We start from the raw sequence: 18,486 nt of genomic DNA, 5'->3' as shown, positions 1-18,486 counted from the left end.
TATATATATATATATATATATATACACACATACATATTTAGACTTTATTGGATCAGGTTTTCTCCAGGTCAGTGTATTACTAGGTAGTGGAGCCTTACTTCAGTTTTGCTTTAGGTCATTTTGAAAGCATTTTGCCTGATAAAACCGTAAAGTAACATTGAGACTCACCTCTTTTGGTGTTTTATGTGCTGCACAAAGAAATATCCATTGTTCTGTTGCTGTCATTTGGGTGCAAGAGTCTGGATGACATTCAGCCTATAGAATGAAAATAAAACCCACATATTGAGCCAAACTTGAAGAAATCTCTGCAATCACCCCACTTCGAAGTCACAAGCGGATCTATAAAATTCTATTTAAACCACAACAGATAACTTCTCTTACGTTTTCCCTTTTGATCTATTGAATATACCATCAAAAGTTTTGTTACATCGGTTTGATCAGTTCACATAACAGATTAGTTGATCTTGTAAAAAACCTTGTCAGCCAATAGCTTCCTGAGCTCTCTGCTTGCCCTGTATTCCTATTTACAATTTTCTGATGACTAAACACCCCCAACCCCCCTCTGTTAGAAAAGGAAAGGAAGAAGTTCCAGTAGTCTTGATGGTTTGCTGTCCAGATATAGTAAGGTGAGAATTATCACCCCTAAGATAGGAAGGGTGTTACTTGCATAATCAAGTTAAAAAAGTAAAGTAAGGAAAAAGAAAACCAAAACCAATACAGCCATATTACATTTCAGGTTTATGCCCTGTTCACACATACTGCATTGACCTGCGTTTTACCACAATGGAAGAACAAAAACACTTTATAAATCCTGGTATAAGGTCCCAAACTTCCCTTTACTCTCATGGTTGTTTGAGGCCCTCAATAGCGCCATTTATAACTAGCGCCATCACAATGCTTTGCTATTGAACAGACAAGGACTCACTGCTCAAGGTGGTGTAATTGCCTGATGACTCACGATTGTCATTATTTGGATGTCCAGTCAATAAATCTGGATTTTGACTCAACCCGGAGTGCTGCCAATTCCTTTTCCTTTAACAATGCTTTGCTAGACATACTTTCTCTTACGTCCTCCGACAGTCGCCGCCTCTTCATATTCGTCACATATGGGGTATTAGACTTTGCTCCGAAGGAGTAGCTAGGCAACAGAATATGTTAACAATAAAGCTTTAACATATCCCACCCTCAAGGGGTGGTCCCCTCAGTCAATACCCTCCTACTTCCTGCAACCATATCTCAGTTTTAATGTCTAGCTTGTCAGGAGTGGCTGGCTCTCTCTGTGCTGGGACTTTTTGTCCCAGACTCTTTCTTCTTTTTAATATTTTGTTTGAGTTTTCTCTCTACCTTTATTTAGCTGTTATTTTTGTCAGCATTAGTTAGTTCTTCGGACGAAGAGGATCATGCGGACTGGGTCTCGGGCTGATCCCCCTGATCGCAGGTCGTGGGTCAGTGGCTTCCCGGTCTGCCATCGAGCGTTCAGCCAGGTAACGCTCCTGGCACAGTGAACGACCCATCCCTGTTCGGTGCAGGGATGATTGGTGAGGTGGCTACCTCACCGGACGCTGTGCGGTTTCTGAACCGCCATTGTGTGCGTCTTGACTTGCGACTCTCCCTGCCTCATGTGCAGCGGCTTGTTCGCCTGTGCGGGTTCCCCACGCCATGTGAGGTAAGTGTATCTATGTGGGGACCTGTCTGTCTGGGGGGGGTCTCAGTCTGGGACTGTGTAACCTGCCTTTAATCACACTGCTTGTCTCCCTATCTCTCGGCTGCATGCTGTGGGCTGCAAGGGGGGGGGGGGGAGCTGTATGACACTGAGTATGTCAGGCTGGGCAGTGTGAGGAGCTGTGTGCTGTGGGGCATGTTTTTAATGGCATGTTGGGGCATATACAGCGATCGCTGAGGCGATCTAACATGTATCCATATAATGGGATAAAATTGTGTGTGATTTTATGCACTGTGGAGCGGCGATTTCGGCGCCAAACGACGCCATTTTACCGGCGCCCGCTCCGGCCGCATGGTTTACATGCACGGCGGCCATTTTCTTGTAGCCTCCATAGGCTTACATAGAGCGCCCTGGCAGCATCACTTCCTCTCTCCTGGAAGCACCGATCGAGGCAGCAGCAGCAGCGGAGTCTCCTCAGGTTTTATCCTTCTATTCCTGTGTTCCATTGCCTGTATTCAGTCTGTATATTCCCTGTGGGGGTCTCATTGTGCCTGAGTGTGGTGCGGTGGGCTGCGCTTGCCGCGCTTGCTGTAAGGGGGCAGTTAACCCTTGGTTGTCTGGCATACAGGGGCAATGGATTCTCAGGAGGGCAAGTTTCCCACAGTATTGGTGGAAAGCCAGGGGACCGCTGTTTCCCCCCCAGGGGGGGATTTAGCCACTATTGTGGCTGGCCTTGCTGCACAGGTGCAAATGCTGGTGGCTGCTCAATCTACTAAACGGCCCAGAGTTGCTCTGTCCTCTGATTCTGAGGGTGAAGGTGATGGGGCTGTTCTGGCAGGGACCCCCCTATCGGGGTCCCGCTCCTCTCTTGATCTAGTGGGGTCTGAGGTAGAGGCTGAAGTTGAGGGGGTTGATAATTCTCCCCCTGGCTCGCCTGAAGAGCTTGCAATCATGGATGAGTTGATTGCTTCCATTAAGCAGACGCTACGTTTGCAGGACGAGGTGTGTCCCCCGGCTGCCTTGGCGGCTTATGGGACGCAGAGAAAACGCAGGACGCCGCAGGTTTTTCCCTGCAATGCTGATTTTCAGCGCGCTGTTAAGGACCAATGGCGCGATTTGCGCAAGCCTTTTGCGGTACCAAGTAAATTTAAGCTGCGTTATCCTTTCTCGCCTGCCACTGATGAACGGTGGTGTGTGCCTCCGCCAGTGGATCATGCTATTGCGGTTTTGAACAAAGCCACTGCGATCCCTGCAGAGGGATCCCCTGTTTTCCGTGATGCCACGGATAGGAGACTGGAGTCTCTTGCCCGTCATACTTATTCTGTTACGGGTTCTATGCTTAAGGCTCTGTTTGCTTCTCTCATGGCGGCCCAGGCGATCGCAAGTTGGACGCAGATGCTTAGGCGCGTCCTAGTGGCCGATTCGGCCTCGGCGGCGACCCTGGATATGGTGGATCAGATCCACCAGGGTGTCATGTATCTGTGTGATGCGGACCTGGACCTGATTCCGTTGGCTGCGCGTGTGCACAGCGTGGCGGTGTTGTCTCGCCGCCTGGTTTGGTTGAAATGTTGGTCGGTGGACCAATCTTCACGTAAAACCTTAGCCAATCTGCCTTATGATGGGTCTCGCCTTTTTGGGGAGTCCCTGGATGTGTTGATTAAGGGGATTACCGGGGGTAAGAGCACTCTCTTGCCCCATTTCCCCAAGGCTAAGGGGGCTTCTGGGAAGAAGCATGCTCATTTTCGGCCCCCCTCAGGGGTCCTTTCGTGCCTTTCGGCCGCACTACAAGGGCAAACCGTTCAAGGGCCAAGGCTCTCAGAAGAAGCCCTGGTCTGGGAAACAGAAGTCCGGTCAATCCGGACCTGCGGCCCATAACAGTTCGGCCTGAAGGGGCGCCCTCACCCAGTTTTGGGGTGGGGGGACGCTTGCTCGGTTTTCTTCAGCCCTGGTTGGCCCGTGTGAGGGACAGATGGGTTCTGGAAATCGTTCGATCTGGTTACAAGATCGAGTTTCTCTCTCGGCCGGAGAGCAGATTTTTTCCCTCAAATCTTCAACTGTCTCCAGAGCGCCTGCGGGATCTGCACCTGGCGGTGCGGGACCTGAGGGCTCAGGGAGTGGTGGTTCCGGTGCCTCATCGGGACAGATTTCGGGGGTTTTATTCCAATCTGTTCACCGTGCCCAGGAAGGAGGGCAAGGTTCGTCCGATTCTGGACTTGAAAGCTCTGAACCGCTCTGTGCGGGTTCGCAAGTTCCGCATGGAATCCCTGCGCTCGGTGGTGGCTGCCCTGGTTCCGGGGGAATTCATGGCCTCCATCGATTTGAAGGATGCGTACCTTCACATCCCCATATTCGAGGGTCATCAGAGGTACCTTCGATTTGCCATTGCGGAGGATCACTACCAGTTTGTGGCGTTGCCCTTTGGGCTCGCCTCGGCTCCGCGGGTCTTCACCAAGGTGCTTGCACCGGTTCTGGCATTATTGAGAGCCCAGGGCATTTCTGTCCTGGGATATCTGGACGACATTCTGGTTCGGTCTGCGACCAGACAGGGTCTGGAGAAGGACCTGTCTGTCACAATGCAAACTCTGCAGGAGTTCGGTTGGACGATAAATGTTCCAAAGTCGACACTGAGTCCGTCGGTTCGTCTCCCCTATCTGGGAATGATACTGGACTCGGTGCAGGCGAAGGTCTTCCTGCCGGAAGACAAACTCAGGACTCTTCAGGAGGAAGTCAGGTCCCTCAGGGACGTTCCACACTCGTCTCTGAGGACGGGTATGAGATGTCTGGGATTGATGGTCTCGGCCTTCGAGGCGATTCCTTTCGCGCAGTTTCACACGCGGGGTCTCCAAGCGGAGATCCTGTCCAGGTGGGACGGGCGACCTCAATCTCTGGATCTTCAGATCTCGTTGAGTCATCGCACCAGGGAAAACCTTCTGTGGTGGCTCCAGTCCCCGTTGGTGTCCGGGGGCAAGTCGTTTCGTCCGATCTCGTGGACGATAATCACCACGGATGCCAGCCTGTCGGGCTGGGGTGGTGTTCTGGGCGTTCTGTCCGCCCAGGGGACCTGGTCGGAGGGGGGAGTCTTCCCTCCCGATCAACATTCTGGAATTGCGTGCTATAAGGCTCTGTCTTCATCGCTGGACGGACCGGCTGCAGGGCTGCCCGGTTCGGGTGCAGACGGACAATGCCACGGCGGTGGCCTACATCGACCACCAAGGGGGCACCAGGAGTGCCCGAGCGGCTCGAGAAGTGGCCGACATTCTGTCTTGGGCCGAGACTCATGTCCCGGCGATAACGGCGGTTCACATTCCGGGAGTGGAGAACTGGCAGGCGGACTATCTGAGTCGCCAGACCCTGGATCAGGGGGAATGGTCTCTCCACCCGGCTGTCTTCCAGATGTTGTGCGCGAAGTGGGGTCTTCCAGATGTGGACCTGTTCGCGTCTCGTCTCAACTACAAGGTGAAGAGGTTCGTGGCAAGGACGCGCGACCCTCGGGCAGACGCGTCGGACGCGTTAGTGGCCCCGTGGCATCAGTACAGGCTGATGTACGCGTTTCCACCGATTCAGTTGCTGTCCAGGTTCCTTCGCAGGTTACACTCGGAACGCAGCACGGAGATTCTTGTGGCACCGGACTGGCCTCGCCGGTCCTGGTACGCAGACCTCGTGAATCTGGCGGTCGACGCCCCTTGGCGTCTGCCTCTTCGAGACGATCTACTGTCTCAAGGACCGATTTACCATCCTGCTTTACAGTCGCTGGCTTTGACGGCCTGGCTGTTGAGACCGAGGTCCTGAAGGAGAAGGGTCTCTCTCCAGAGGTCGTTCATACTTTGATCAACGCGAGGAAGTCTTCCTCGGGGAAGGTTTATTACCGTACTTGGAAGGCCTATTTTGCCTGGTGTGAGTCCAGGGGGTTTTCACCCCGCACGTACTCGGTTTCCCGTGTGCTGTCTTTCCTTCAGACGGGTGTCGATCAGCGTTTGGCGCTGGCTACGATAAAGGGTCAGGTGTCTGCGCTGGCCGTTCTGTTTCAACGTCCCGTGGCTTCCAACTCCTTGGTTGGCACTTTTATTCAGGGTGTGCGGCATCTGGTTCCTCCTAGGAGGGATCCTTTGCCCCCTTGGGACTTGAATCTCGTTCTATCTGTGTTACAACGTGCTCCTTTTGAACAGATCAGGGAGATCTCGTTGTCTATGTTGTCCAAAAAGGTCGCCTTTTTGGTGGCGATCACTTCGGCTCGCAGGGTGTCGGAACTGGCGGCTTTGTCCTGCAAGTCTCCGTACCTGGTTGTTCATTTGGATAAGGTGGTCTTGCGACCTAATCCTTCTTTTCTGCCGAAACGAGTTTCGGAATTCCATCTTAATGAGGATATTGTTTTGCCTTCGTTGTGCACGAAGCCTAAACATCCGAAGGAGGTGAGATTGCACTCTCTGGATGTTGTTCGGGCGATAAGGGTTTACCTTAAATCGACTGAGTCTTTTCGTAAGACGGACTCCTTGTTTGTTCTTCCAGAGGGTCCTCGGAAGGGCATGGCGGCTTCGGCCTCTACCATCGCCAAATGGATCAGGCAGACCATTGAACAGGCCTATGCCTTGCAGGGGAAGGTTCCCCCTGTGCCTGTGAAGGCGCACTCTACTAGATCTCTGAGTACGTCTTGGGCCTGCCGTCATGGGGCTTCTGTAGCCCAGGTGTGTAAGGCGGCGACTTGGTCGACCGTGCACACTTTCACAAAATTCTACAAAGTAGATGTTCAGGCATCGGCGGATGCTTCCTTTGGCCGCAAGGTTCTTAGTGCGGCTGTTCCATAGGGTCCCTTGTTGGGGACTCCTGGCTGTTGGGATAGTTTTTTGTATCCCCTGGTTTTTTTGTCTTTTCCTGGGTTGTTGCTCCTGTTGAGCACTTATTTTTGCTGTTGCCCAGCTGGTTTCCTTCCTTTGGTAAGGTTCCTTTCTTTGATGTGGAGACTGCGTTGCCTTTCGGCGCGGATGCGTTTCCCACCCCTCATGTTTGCACTGCTTTGGGACGTCCCCATATGTGACGAATATGAAGAGGCGGCGACTGTCGGAGGACGTAAGAGAAAACGGAATTTTTGTAAAATCTTACCTGTAAAATTCCTTTCTCTGAGTCCTCCGACAGTCGCCGCCCCCGCCCCCGCCCCTCTTTTGGGGTTTGTATGTATACTCTACTGCTATTCCACTAAAACTGAGATATGGTTGCAGGAAGTAGGAGGGTATTGACTGAGGGGACCACCCCTTGAGGGTGGGATATGTTAAAGCTTTATTGTTAACATATTCTGTTGCCTAGCTACTCCTTCGGAGCAAAGTCTAATACCCCATATGTGACGAATATGAAGAGGCGGCGACTGTCGGAGGACTCAGAGAAAGGAATTTTACAGGTAAGATTTTACAAAAATTCCGTTTTTTGCCAATGCCTCTCCAAAACAAAAATTAGGTTAGTCTGTCGCTCTCTATTTTTTCCATCTCAACTCGCAAACAGGGAAAGGATGTGACGTCAGAGGAAAGAACTTAAAAAATGCATAGTAATTTAATGCGCATAAAACCATGGCTCAATGGGTTTCAAAATGCGCGTCAAGGAAGGATGTCTGTGCCCTGGTTCTGGAACTCCCTCTGGAAGATTATCCCGCAACCTGCCTGCTTTACCTCAGCTCCTTCTCTAAACACATATACAGTCGCTCCTTGGTGATCCATCTCTTAAAAGTGGCCCAGACTGGGGCATTGGATCAGGTCTGTGAATGACATTAGGAGGATGGAAGAGCTTACGCTATCCCTCCAGGAAACAAGAAGCCTGTTTTAAAAAGACTTAGTTGTGCTGGACCCGATTTACCTATTGTGACAAATATGCAGACTTGTTTGCCACTAACCCAGATTAGGCAGAGTAATTACACTACAGGGCTCCCTTCCCTCCCCTTTTTTTTCTTTTCGGTCCTTCCCCCACTTCGCTTTCTTGCTTCACCTTTCAGTCGACCTTCTTGCGATGTATCTTCTTCTAACCAGTGATAAACTGGAAGCCTGGACCAATATGGTGTCTCAGGAACCCTGGATCTGATGTCTTTCAAACCCTGTTTTTACCATTAATGCTCTGTCCTATGAGTGTGTAACTTATCTGGCTTGTTTACTTTCTAACTTTGTATATTGTTGGTCAAAAAAAAAAAATTCATATAAACGCTCATCAAAAGGAACATTCATTTTTTGGCATTTTTATGCAGGTTTATGTCTGAACATGCCCTTAGATGTGCTTTAGGTTTTTAAATAATTCAGACTATACAGCATTACTGAGAAGCAGTAATGTTACTTTATATCTGCTCTTCCACACCCCAGTAATATAGCTCTAGCCATCCATACTGTTCTTTTTGTTACCTTAAAGATACACCGAACCCCTGTATATTCACACACTGAACATACAAAAAGGAACCTTTGAAGACTATAGATTTCCTTTAAAAGTAAATGTCAAAGCAAAATAAAAGATAAAAAAAAAAAAAAAAAGAAGAAGATGTATGGGATTTTTGTTCCCCCCACTTAAACTTACCTAGGTGGATGCATCAACGCCCCCCTCTACACTGAGAACGGAGCAATCAAACACCGCGGATCACTTGGTTCTGACAGGTCTGCCCCCACCTCGCTCACTGGTGCGCTGGGCTGTGGAGGGGGCGGAGCGGCCGGCTCTCTGAGAGGCTGAGCCGGGTGTCGGCCCAGGACCCTGGTCGTTCCCGACTCTGTAATCAGGACCAACTTCTGTGACGTCAGCAGAGAACAGAACATCAGCAGAACAAACTGCACTCCTGTGATCCATAAGTGATGTACAGCCAAACGAGCTTCGCCTGCATATCTCCTTTAAATATTCTTCAAAGACAGCATAGGAAGTGTGGATGTGCCAGAAATGTAGTACACTCCTACCTTCCTCTTTGACGTGACAACACAGCTCTAACACAGCTCTAAATTCCAAAGCAGGTCATCAGCTGTACCCATTAAATTGATATTATGGCCATTTTATTTTTGATAGATTACAAGGAACACAGAGCTCTCCTCATCACCTTCAAATACGGATAACTCCTTTATGTACGCAGGCAGTTATCAGCTCACAAGATTTCTGGCAAAATCAACAAGTATTTTATTGCATTTATTAAACAGACTGAACAAAAACACTTTTAAATGGTCTATGCAGAAGACCAAAAGGATCTTAGATTTACTTCCATCCTAAGCTAGCACAAGAAAGACAGGTATCCATAGTGACAACCAGATTTATCTGTCCCCACACAGCAATTAACCAATTAAGACCCCTTTAGCTTTTTATTCAGACCAGTGCAAAAATTGTTTTGAGGCAAGCAGAGTGGAAGAATCAATTATGCTGGAATGTGCTGAATTGTATGAGACATACTTTAGTCACATTGTAGCATTCTGCATCAACCCTTCTACAACACCCACACTAACTGCTTTTTGCTTGTACCTTGCTCTCATGTCTTCTAAATATCAGGTAGTGAAACTACTTTATCAGGCCAACAATACATATGGGAACGCATCAGGAATTTGAGCTGTCTTCTTTCCAAAATGTTCTGTGTGCAATGCATTACATTTTTGTTGCAATAATATAAATACTCTGTAAGGGGAACAGGCTCAACTGGTATTGACAGCAGGGACACCCAGGAACATTTCAAACAGGTTTTTCCTGCATTTTTATTCAGCAAGGTACCAAACATAGCATTGCCTAAAACAAAATATAACCCCCATTCGTCCAAACCTCTAACTAATCTCAAGTCAGTTCCTAACAAACACGGTGATCGTAATAGTTTCAATAAAACAGCAGGGCCGGTCCGAGGCGGGTGCACGGGGTGCATCGCACCCAGGCGCCGCGAGCTGAGGCGGAGGAGGGGCGCCGAAGCTCCAGTGACAGTGCCGGTGTTCTAAAATTTAATACACAGCTGACAGAGAGGAGGCAGCAGGACTGGTTGCTTAGCTGGGAGGAGGCGGGATGGAGAGAAGACATTCTCGGGTCTGAGAGGAGGCGGGACGGATTGCTTAGCTGGGAGGAGACGGGACGGAGGTAGAGAAAAAATGTAATCAGCAAGCTCTGCATTATTACATTTATGCTCGACCTCCGTCCCGTCTCCTCCCAGCTAAGCACTTCGTCCCGCCTCCGCCCCGCCTCCTCTCAGACCCGAGGATGTCTTCTCTGCATACCGCCTCCTCCCAGCTAAGAACTTCGTCCCGCCTCCGCCCCGCCTCCTCTCCGTCCTGTCTCCTCTCAGCTAAGTAATCAGCAGTCCCGCCTCCTGTCCTCTCTGTCAGCAGTGATGTAATGGCGCCGGCGGGGCGCCATTTTTAAATCTAAAGTAAACTGCAGTGGCCCAGCAGTGGCGCGTGCCTCTCATCACGGCCAGGTAAGACCCCTCCACAGCTTCTGACCACCTCCCCCTGTAGCATGCCCGCAGCCTCAGACGTCTCCCCCTGTAGCATGCCCGCAGCCTCAGACGTCTCCCCCTGTAGCATGCCCGCAGCCTCAGACGTCTCCCCCTGTAGCATGCCCCGCAGCCTCAGACGTCTCCCCCTGTAGCATGCCCGCAGCCTCAGACGTCTACCCTGTACCATGTCCGCAGCCTCAGACGTCTCCCCCTGTACCATGTCCGCAACCTCAGACGTCTCCCCCTGTACCATGTCCGCAGCCTCAGACGTCTCCCCCTGTAACATGTCCGCAGCCTCTAACAATCTCCCTCCTGTACCATGTCCACAGCCTCTAACCATCTCCCCCTGTACCATGTCCACAGCCTCTAACCATCTCCCCCTGTACCATGTCCACAGCCTCTAACCATCTCCCGCTGTACCATGCCCGCAGCCTCAGACATCTCACCCCTGTACCATGCCTGCAGCCTCAGACATCTCACCCCTGTACCATGTCTGCAGCCTCAGACATCTCCCCCCTGTACCATGCCCGCAGCCTCAGACGTCTCCCCCTGTACCATGTCCGCAGCCTCAGATATCTCCCCAATGTTCCATGCCCACAGCCTCAGACATCTCCCCCCTGTACCATGCCCGCAGCCTCAGACATCCCCCCCCTGTACCATGCCCGCAGCCTCAGACATCTCCCCCCTGTACCATGCCCGCAGCCTCAGACATCTCCCCCCTGTACCATGCCCGCAGCCTCAGACATCTCCCCCCTGTACCATGTCCGCAGCCTCAGACATCTCCCCCCTGTACCATGCCCGCAGCCTCAGACATCTCCCCCCTGTACCATGCCCGCAGCCTCAGACATCTCCCCCCTGTACCATGCCCGCAGCCTCAGACATCTCCCCCACTATACCATGCCCGCAGCGTCAGACATCTCCCCCACTGTACCATGTCCGCAGCCTCAGACATCTACCCCCTCCCCTGTACCATGTCCGCAGCCTCAGATATCTCCCCCCTGTTCCATGTCCACAGCCTCAGACATCTCCCCCCTGTACCATGCCCGCAGCCTCAGACATCTCCCCCCTGTACCATGCACGCAGCCTCAGACATCTCCCCCCTGTACCATGTCCGCAGCCTCAGACATCTCCCCCCTGTACCATGTCCGCAGCCTCAGACATCTCCCCCCTGTACCATGTCTGCAGCCTCAGACATCTCCCCCCCTGTACCATGCCCGCAGCCTCAGACATCTCCCCCACTGTACCATGTCCGCAGCCTCAGACATCCCCCCCCCCTGTACCATGTCCGCAGCCTCAGACATCCCCCCCCCCCTGTACCATGTCCGCAGCCTCAGACATCTCCCCCCCCTGTACCATGTCCGCAGCCTCTAACCATCTCCCCCTGTACCATGTCCACAGCCTCTAACAATCTCCCCCCTGTACCATGTCCACAGCCTCTAACCATCTCCCCCTGTACCATGTCCACAGCCTCTAACCATCTCCCCCTGTACCGTGTCCGCAGCCTCTAACCATCTCACCCCTGTACCATGTCCACAGCCTCTAACCATCTCCCCCTGTACCATGTCCATTTGGTGGGCACTGATAAGGCTGCATTTGGTGGGCACTGGTAGGCTGCATTTGGTGGGCACTGGTAGGCTGCATTTGGTGGGCACTGGTAGGCTGCATTTGGTGGGCACTGGTAGGCTGCATTTGGTGGGCACTGGTAGGCTGCATTTGGTGGGCACTGGTAGGCTGCATTTGGTGGGCACTGGTAGGCTGCATTTGGTGGGCACTGGTAGGCTGCATTTGGTGGGCACTGGTAGGCTGCATTTGGTGGGCACTGGTAGGCTGCATTTGGTGGGCACTGGTAGGCTGCATTTGGTTGGCACTGGTAGGCTGCATTTGGTTGGCACTGGTAGGCTGCATTTGGTGGGCACTGGTAGGCTGCATTTGGTGGGCACTGGTAGGCTGCATTTGGTGGGCACTGGTAGGCTGCATTTGGTGGGCACTGGTAGGCTGCATTTGGTGGGCACTGGTAAGCTGCATTTGGTGGGCACTGGTAGGCTGCATTTGGTGGGCACTGGTAGGCTGCATTTGGTGGGCACTGATGAGGCTGCATTTGGTGGGCACTGATCAGTCTGCATTGATGCATTGATCTCTTGTATCAAGTCTGCAGTCTCTTACCATCTCCTGTTTGGGGGCTCTGTCTAACAGACTCTCTAACAGATGCCCTCTCTGTGTCCATTAGATACATCCCCCTCCAGTTCCCATTAGAGTACTCTGCTTCTCTTACTGTAATTTGTTTATTGTTAAGAGATCGTGGGAGTGTCCCGCCGTAAGGAAGACATCTTAGGGGAGCATCTCTGTGTTTGAGCCATTGCCATAGAAACATTTGTAAAGGGGAGGAGTTAGTAAGATGACTACGCCCACGTGGGGGCGCCAGAAAAATTTCTGCACCCAGGCGCCTGTGACCCTAGGATCGGCCCTGTAAAACAGACAGCACATATACCTTTTTTTAGCGTTCTTTCAGCACTCTGCCTTTCCACCTAGCAACAGGTACTCACAGCAGAGAGAGTGATCCTCTAGCATCATTCATCTCAGATATAATAGGCATGTGGGCAGCTGAGAGTAATAATGAGGTCTGGCTACCAGGTAAGATGTGGACCTATGAATAATGGAGACTTTAGCCTACCTACCTAAAGTTTTACAAAGCCTCCAGGCCCCAGAACAAAACATATTAAGATTCTGAAAAAACAAGACGTTTTCTTCTTTCACAACAGGCTAGCAAACACCAAACCTGGAGCCCCTCACCATGTGTGGATTAGAAATCTAAGTGACACTTGTTCACCATCCAAAATCCTGCCAGCCAGTGCCTCACAGAACTCACATATTTTTTGCAGTTGCTAAAGAGGACAATACATTACCTGGAGTTTAACAGCAAGTCCATTGAGTTCAAGACAGAATTGCCTAAAAAGATGAACATGAATTAATAAACTATATAAAGACAAGAAGGGATTTGAAATCTCACAATTGAAAATACAAACTGCTTAAAAAATAACTAAATAAAAAAAATAAAAAAAATTAAAGTCTCCCAATGCTCACCCTATCCAAACAAAGGACTGACTGGAGTTCTACTTTGGATTGTTACAATCAGATAAAAAAGTAACAAAATAACAAACCGGTTTATATTTACAGTGGACATAAAAAGTCTACACACCCCTGTTAAAATGTCAGGTTTTTGTGATGTAAAAAAATGAGATAAATCATTTCAGAACTTTTTCTACCTTTAATGCGACCTATAAACTGAACAACAAACTGAAATCTTTTAGGTGGATGGAAGTAAAAAAAAAAAATATATTTTGGTTGCATAAGTGTGCACACTCTTAAACTAATACTTTGTTGAAGCACCTTTTGATTTTATTACTGCACTCAGTCTTTTAGGGTATAAGTCTTCAACATGGCACATCTCGACCTGGCAATATTTGCTCACTCTTCTTTGCAAAAACACTCCAAATCTGTCAGATTGTGAGGGAATATCCTGTGCACAACCCTCTTCAGATCACCCCACAGATTCTTAATCAGATTTAGGTCTGGACTCTGGCTGGGCCATTCCAAAACCTTAAGCTTCTTCTGGTGAAGCCATTCCTTTGTTGATTTGGCAACTTCTCTGACCAGTTTTCTTTCTTTTTCTTGGTAATGTCACTGTTGTGCCATATTTTCTCCACTTGATGATGACCGTTTTCACTGTGTTCCATGCTATATCTAATGCTTTGAAATTTCTTTTGTATCCTTATCCTGACCGATACCTTTTAACAATGAGATCCCCTCTGATGATTTGGAAGCCCTCTGCAGACCATGGCTTTTGCTGTAGGTTACGACTAAGAAAATATCAGGAAAGACCTACTAGAACAGCTGAACTTTATTTGGGGTTAATCAGAGGCACTTTAACCCTTTCACTGCCAGGTCTGTATGGTGTACGGACCTACAGCACTGCTTGCAGCTGGCCAGGTCCGTATGCTGTATGGACCTCATTTCTCCTCCTGCTATAAGCTCATGGTCACTTCACTTAAAAATCAGTAGCACCTTCTATTTATTTTACTGGCCCTTTGATTTCAGAAAATGTATAGTTTGGGGGATCTTTTAAAAACCCTGAAAGTGGAAAATGGAAACCTCCAGATTTTTTGAGAAATTTGATTGTATACAATTTTGTGTACGTTCAGTTTTCACCATGTCGCAAAAAGGTGCAATTAAAAATTTACAAATCTTTGTTATTCATTAACTCAATACAGATTAAGCTTTTATGTTGAGTAGGAATTTTGTGAAATTTGCTGCGTTTATATATGCTAAAAATGAATTTAGAGAATTTTTACCGAATTTATAGTTTTGATAAACATTTGCGCAAATATCCCAGGGCGTTTAAATCAGTAGCACCTTTTTATTCTACAGGTCATGTGCAGAAAATATATGGTTTGGGGGTCTTAAACTCTGAAAGCTGTAAGAAAACCATGAAAAACTCTAGTTTTATTGAGAAATTTGGATATTTCCATTTTTGCTTATGTTCGATTTTCACCATTTTGGTGAAAGGCGCAATCTAAAATTTACAAATAGTGGGTATTTATTAACTCAGTACAGGTTAGCTTTTATATTTAGCAGGAATTTTGTAAAATGTGCTGTGTTTTTATCTGCCAATAATGATTTTAGTGCATTTTTAGCAAAAATATTGTTTTGATAAACATTTGCCCAAATATCATTGTGCCCTAAAAATCAGTGGCACCATTTGTATTCTACTGTTCATGTGCTTTCAGAAAATATATGGAGATGATTGGGGAGGAGGGGTCTTTTACGAACTTTGAAAAACTGAAAGCTGTATAGGAAAAATAAAAAAGCAGAGGAAAACAATTGCAAAAGTGCCCTGGCCCACAAAGTTAAAAAGTGGAGCACAGGGCCTGGCAGCAAAAAGTGTTAAATTATAGCGGGTGTGTACTGACTCCTTAATGAGTTTTGGACTGGAAGATTTGCCCCCTGAATAACCAGGCCTTTTTTTGCGATTTGGCACAGCGTTACTTTAACGGAAAATTGCACAGTCATGCCACGCTGTACCAAAATAAAATTGATGTCCTTTTTTCCCCACAAATAGAGCTTTCTTTTGGTGGCATTTAATCACCTATGCGATTTTGATTTTTTGCGCTATAAACAAAAAAAGAAGAGCGACAATTCTGAAAAAAAATATATATATATACATTTTTCACTTTCTACTATATAATTCCCCAAAAAAAAAAAAAAAACTTTAAAAATCAAATTTTTTCATCCATTTAGGCCAATTTGTATTCTGCTACATATTTTTGTTAAACAAAATTAAATCAATCCATCAATCGCAATAAGCGTATTTTGATTGGTTTGGGCAAAAGTTATCGCGTCTACAAACTAGGGGAAAGATTTATGTCATTTTATTTATTTATTTATTTTTTACTAGTAATGGCCGCGATCAGCGATTTTTAGCGGGACTGCGACATTGCGGCGGACAGATCAGACCCCTAGTTGACCTTTTTGCCACTTTTGGGGGGGACCAGTGACATTACTACAGTAATCAGTGCTAAAAATATGCACTGTTACTGTTACACTGGCAGGGAAGGGGTTAACCTAATGGGTGATTAAAGGGTTAAATGTAAGCCTAGGGGAGTGTTTACTAACTGTGGGGGGAGGGGCTTGTGAAATGACCATAGAGACCTGTGATCTTATATAGAAGGATCACAGACGCTCTGTGATCATTTCAGAGAGAAGAACGGTCGGCTGTGTTTACAACAGCTGACCGTTCGTCTCTCTAAGCAGGGAGCGATCGCGTGTTGGCCGGTGGCAATCGGTGCCGCCAGCCCCTTGCATCGGCATCCCCGCTGCTTAGCGGGATCGGGAGCATGCCGCCGGGGCGCACGCTCGGCCCCCAGTACCACACGCGCGACCGACGTAGTCCTACGTCGGTTCGAGCAGGAGGGGCTGCGGCGGGCGGTCTGGAACTGCTTAACATGAGTCTGAATGTGATTACTTAATTCTACACACAGCTACATCGCCAGTAAGGGTGTGCACACTTAAGTTTTTAGTTTTACTTCCCCCCCTAAAAGATTTCAGGTCTTTGTTCAACTGAATTGTACAGTTTATAGGTCAAATTAAAGATGGAAAAAGTTCTGAAATTATTTATCTTTGTCTCATTTTTTTAAATCACAGAAACCTGACATTTTAACAGATGTGTGCAGACTTTTTATATCCACTGTACCTGCTCTGTGAAAAGGAATAGCACAGAGCGGTCCCAAAGCTCCTTTTCTCGTGTCTCCTGCCAGTGCTCCTGGTTGTCGCTCCCTCAACACTGCCTTTGATTGACAGCAGCAGGAGCCAATGGCTGTCTCAGCAAAGCCTGCGAGACCAGGATTTGAGAGGAGAGAAGAGCTGCAGACATGCACCAAGCTGGATTGAATGAGAGCTCAGATAAGTATATGGGGAAAGGGGGGTGGGTGAGTGGGGTTACTGATGCCTAAACATTTAATCTTTATAACCACTTCAGCCCCGAAAGGTTTTACCCCCTTCCTGACCAGGCCCTATTTTGCGATTCGGCACTGCGTTGCTTTAATGGACAATTGCACGGCCGTGCGACGCTGTACCCAAACGAAATTTACGTCCTTTTTTCCCCAAAAATAGAGCTTTATTTTGGTGGTATTTGATCACCTGTGCAATTTTAATTTTTTGCGCTATAAACAAAAAAATAGAGACAATTGTGAAAAAAAAAACAATATTTTCACATTCTGCTATAGGACATTCCCCCCAAAAAAATATTAAAAAATACATTTTTTTTTAACATTTTAGGCAAATTTGTTTTCCGATTCATATTTTTGGTAAAAAAAAAAAATCGCAATAAGCGTATTTTGATTGGTTTGCGCAAAAGTTATCACGTCTACTAACTACAGGAAAGATTAAGGTCATTCTTATTGTGTTTTTTTTTTTTTTACTAGTAATGGCGGTGCTCTGCGATTTTTTGCGGGACTGTGACATTGCGGTGGACAGATCGGACCCCTAACTGACATTTTTTACACTTTTGGGGGTACCAGTGACATTACTACAGTAATCAGTGTTAAAAATATGCACTGTTACTGTAATAATGCCACTGGCAGGGAAGGGGCTAACCCTGTGGGTGATCAAAGGGGTTAATGTATGCCTATATGCTTACTGTGTGTCTGTGGGGGGTTCTGTCACAGGCACAGACAGATCGCAGTTTCAGCTTAACCTGAAACTGATGATCTGTCCCTGCCTGTCTCACAGAAGATCCGCCTGCTTTGTTTACATAAGCAGACAGGTCTTCTCTCCGTTTCCTGGACGATCGGGGGAGGAAGGCGGCAATCGCCGCCTCTCCTCCTGCGGCCCACCTCCTGCTGTGTCTAAACACAGTGGGAGCACGGGTCCAGCTCACATGCACTCCAGTCACGTAGTACTAAGTGACTGGACGCAGGGGAGCCGCACTGCAACCCCACCTGCCTTAAAAGGTCCTTAGCTCATTTTCTTGCCAGGTGCTCTATAATAATTCAGTGTACAAGAAGTGTATCGAAATCAGATGACTCACACAGTGGTAGTCTTCAAGGTCTTCAATGTATGTACTGTATGTTGTCCTGAAGTCAGTTTAGGAGTTTCAGTTACCAAGAGGTGTACTATAAAGGTGCATTTTACACTTGTGCGACTTGCCCTGTGACTGCAGTCGCATGACAAGTTGTACCCCATGATTTCCAATGAGTACCATACATATCTGTGCAACTTTAAGTCGCAGCGACTTCAAAGTAGTCACTACTTTGGTCCGATTTTAAAGTCATACAAGTGTGAAAGGGGCCTTCTAGTAATTTGACAGAGCAAACTCTGAGTGTAAGCATGGTACTAAACAGAATAACAGTTACTACCCAAATAAATTAACCAAGCACTACTGGTTTCAAAACTGCAGTGGATTGTTGTTTCTATAAATCCTGCCTCGCAGTAATTATACAATGTACAGGTTTTCCCAAAAGACATAAATGTCAACTTTCATGATAAGAAATGTACCACATACCGAAGATGTTCATACTTCCACACTCCTTCATCTTGACCTTCAGGGGGCTCTAGAATTCGATCAATGTTTGAACAATCAGTTCTTATGTTTTGCTGGATGTACTGCAAACAAATATTTGAAAAATTAGCATTTTACCACGTATCGCCATCCATCTGTTTTCAGCGGATCTTGTCGGATCGGATGCCAGCAGGGTGTCCGCTGACATCCGCCTCTCCATAGAGGACAGAGTGGCCCAATCAGGTGTGCCTGAAAAACGAACAGGCTGACCTGATTGGTCAGATCGTGTGAAAGGGGCCTTAGGAACCTGCTCGTAAGCACTTGCGAAAAAAAAAAGTAAGGGGACTAGCATCTGTATGT

General features: G+C 48.0%; 1 protein-coding gene across 1 annotated transcript in view; it reads right to left on the bottom strand.

Moving 5' to 3' along the window:
• LOC309557966 (MOB-like protein phocein) overlaps window positions 1-18,486 on the bottom strand; it is a 38,617-nt gene that overhangs the window by 7,690 nt on the left and 12,441 nt on the right. Inside the window, exons 3-5 of the mRNA XM_082260854.1 lie at window positions 18,130-18,230; window positions 12,977-13,019; window positions 169-255 (exon numbers count right to left, since the gene is read on the bottom strand). Coding sequence (XP_082116980.1) covers window positions 169-255; window positions 12,977-13,019; window positions 18,130-18,230 — 231 coding nt within the window. The remainder of the gene's footprint in view (window positions 1-168; window positions 256-12,976; window positions 13,020-18,129; window positions 18,231-18,486) is intronic.

The sequence above is a fragment of the Pelophylax lessonae genome, assembly GCF_965119305.1.
Source record: "Pelophylax lessonae genome assembly, chromosome: 6".
Taxonomy (NCBI): Eukaryota; Metazoa; Chordata; class Amphibia; order Anura; family Ranidae; genus Pelophylax; species Pelophylax lessonae.
The sequence above is the reverse complement of the archived record's forward strand: the minus strand, read 5'-3'. Positions and strand labels throughout refer to the sequence as shown.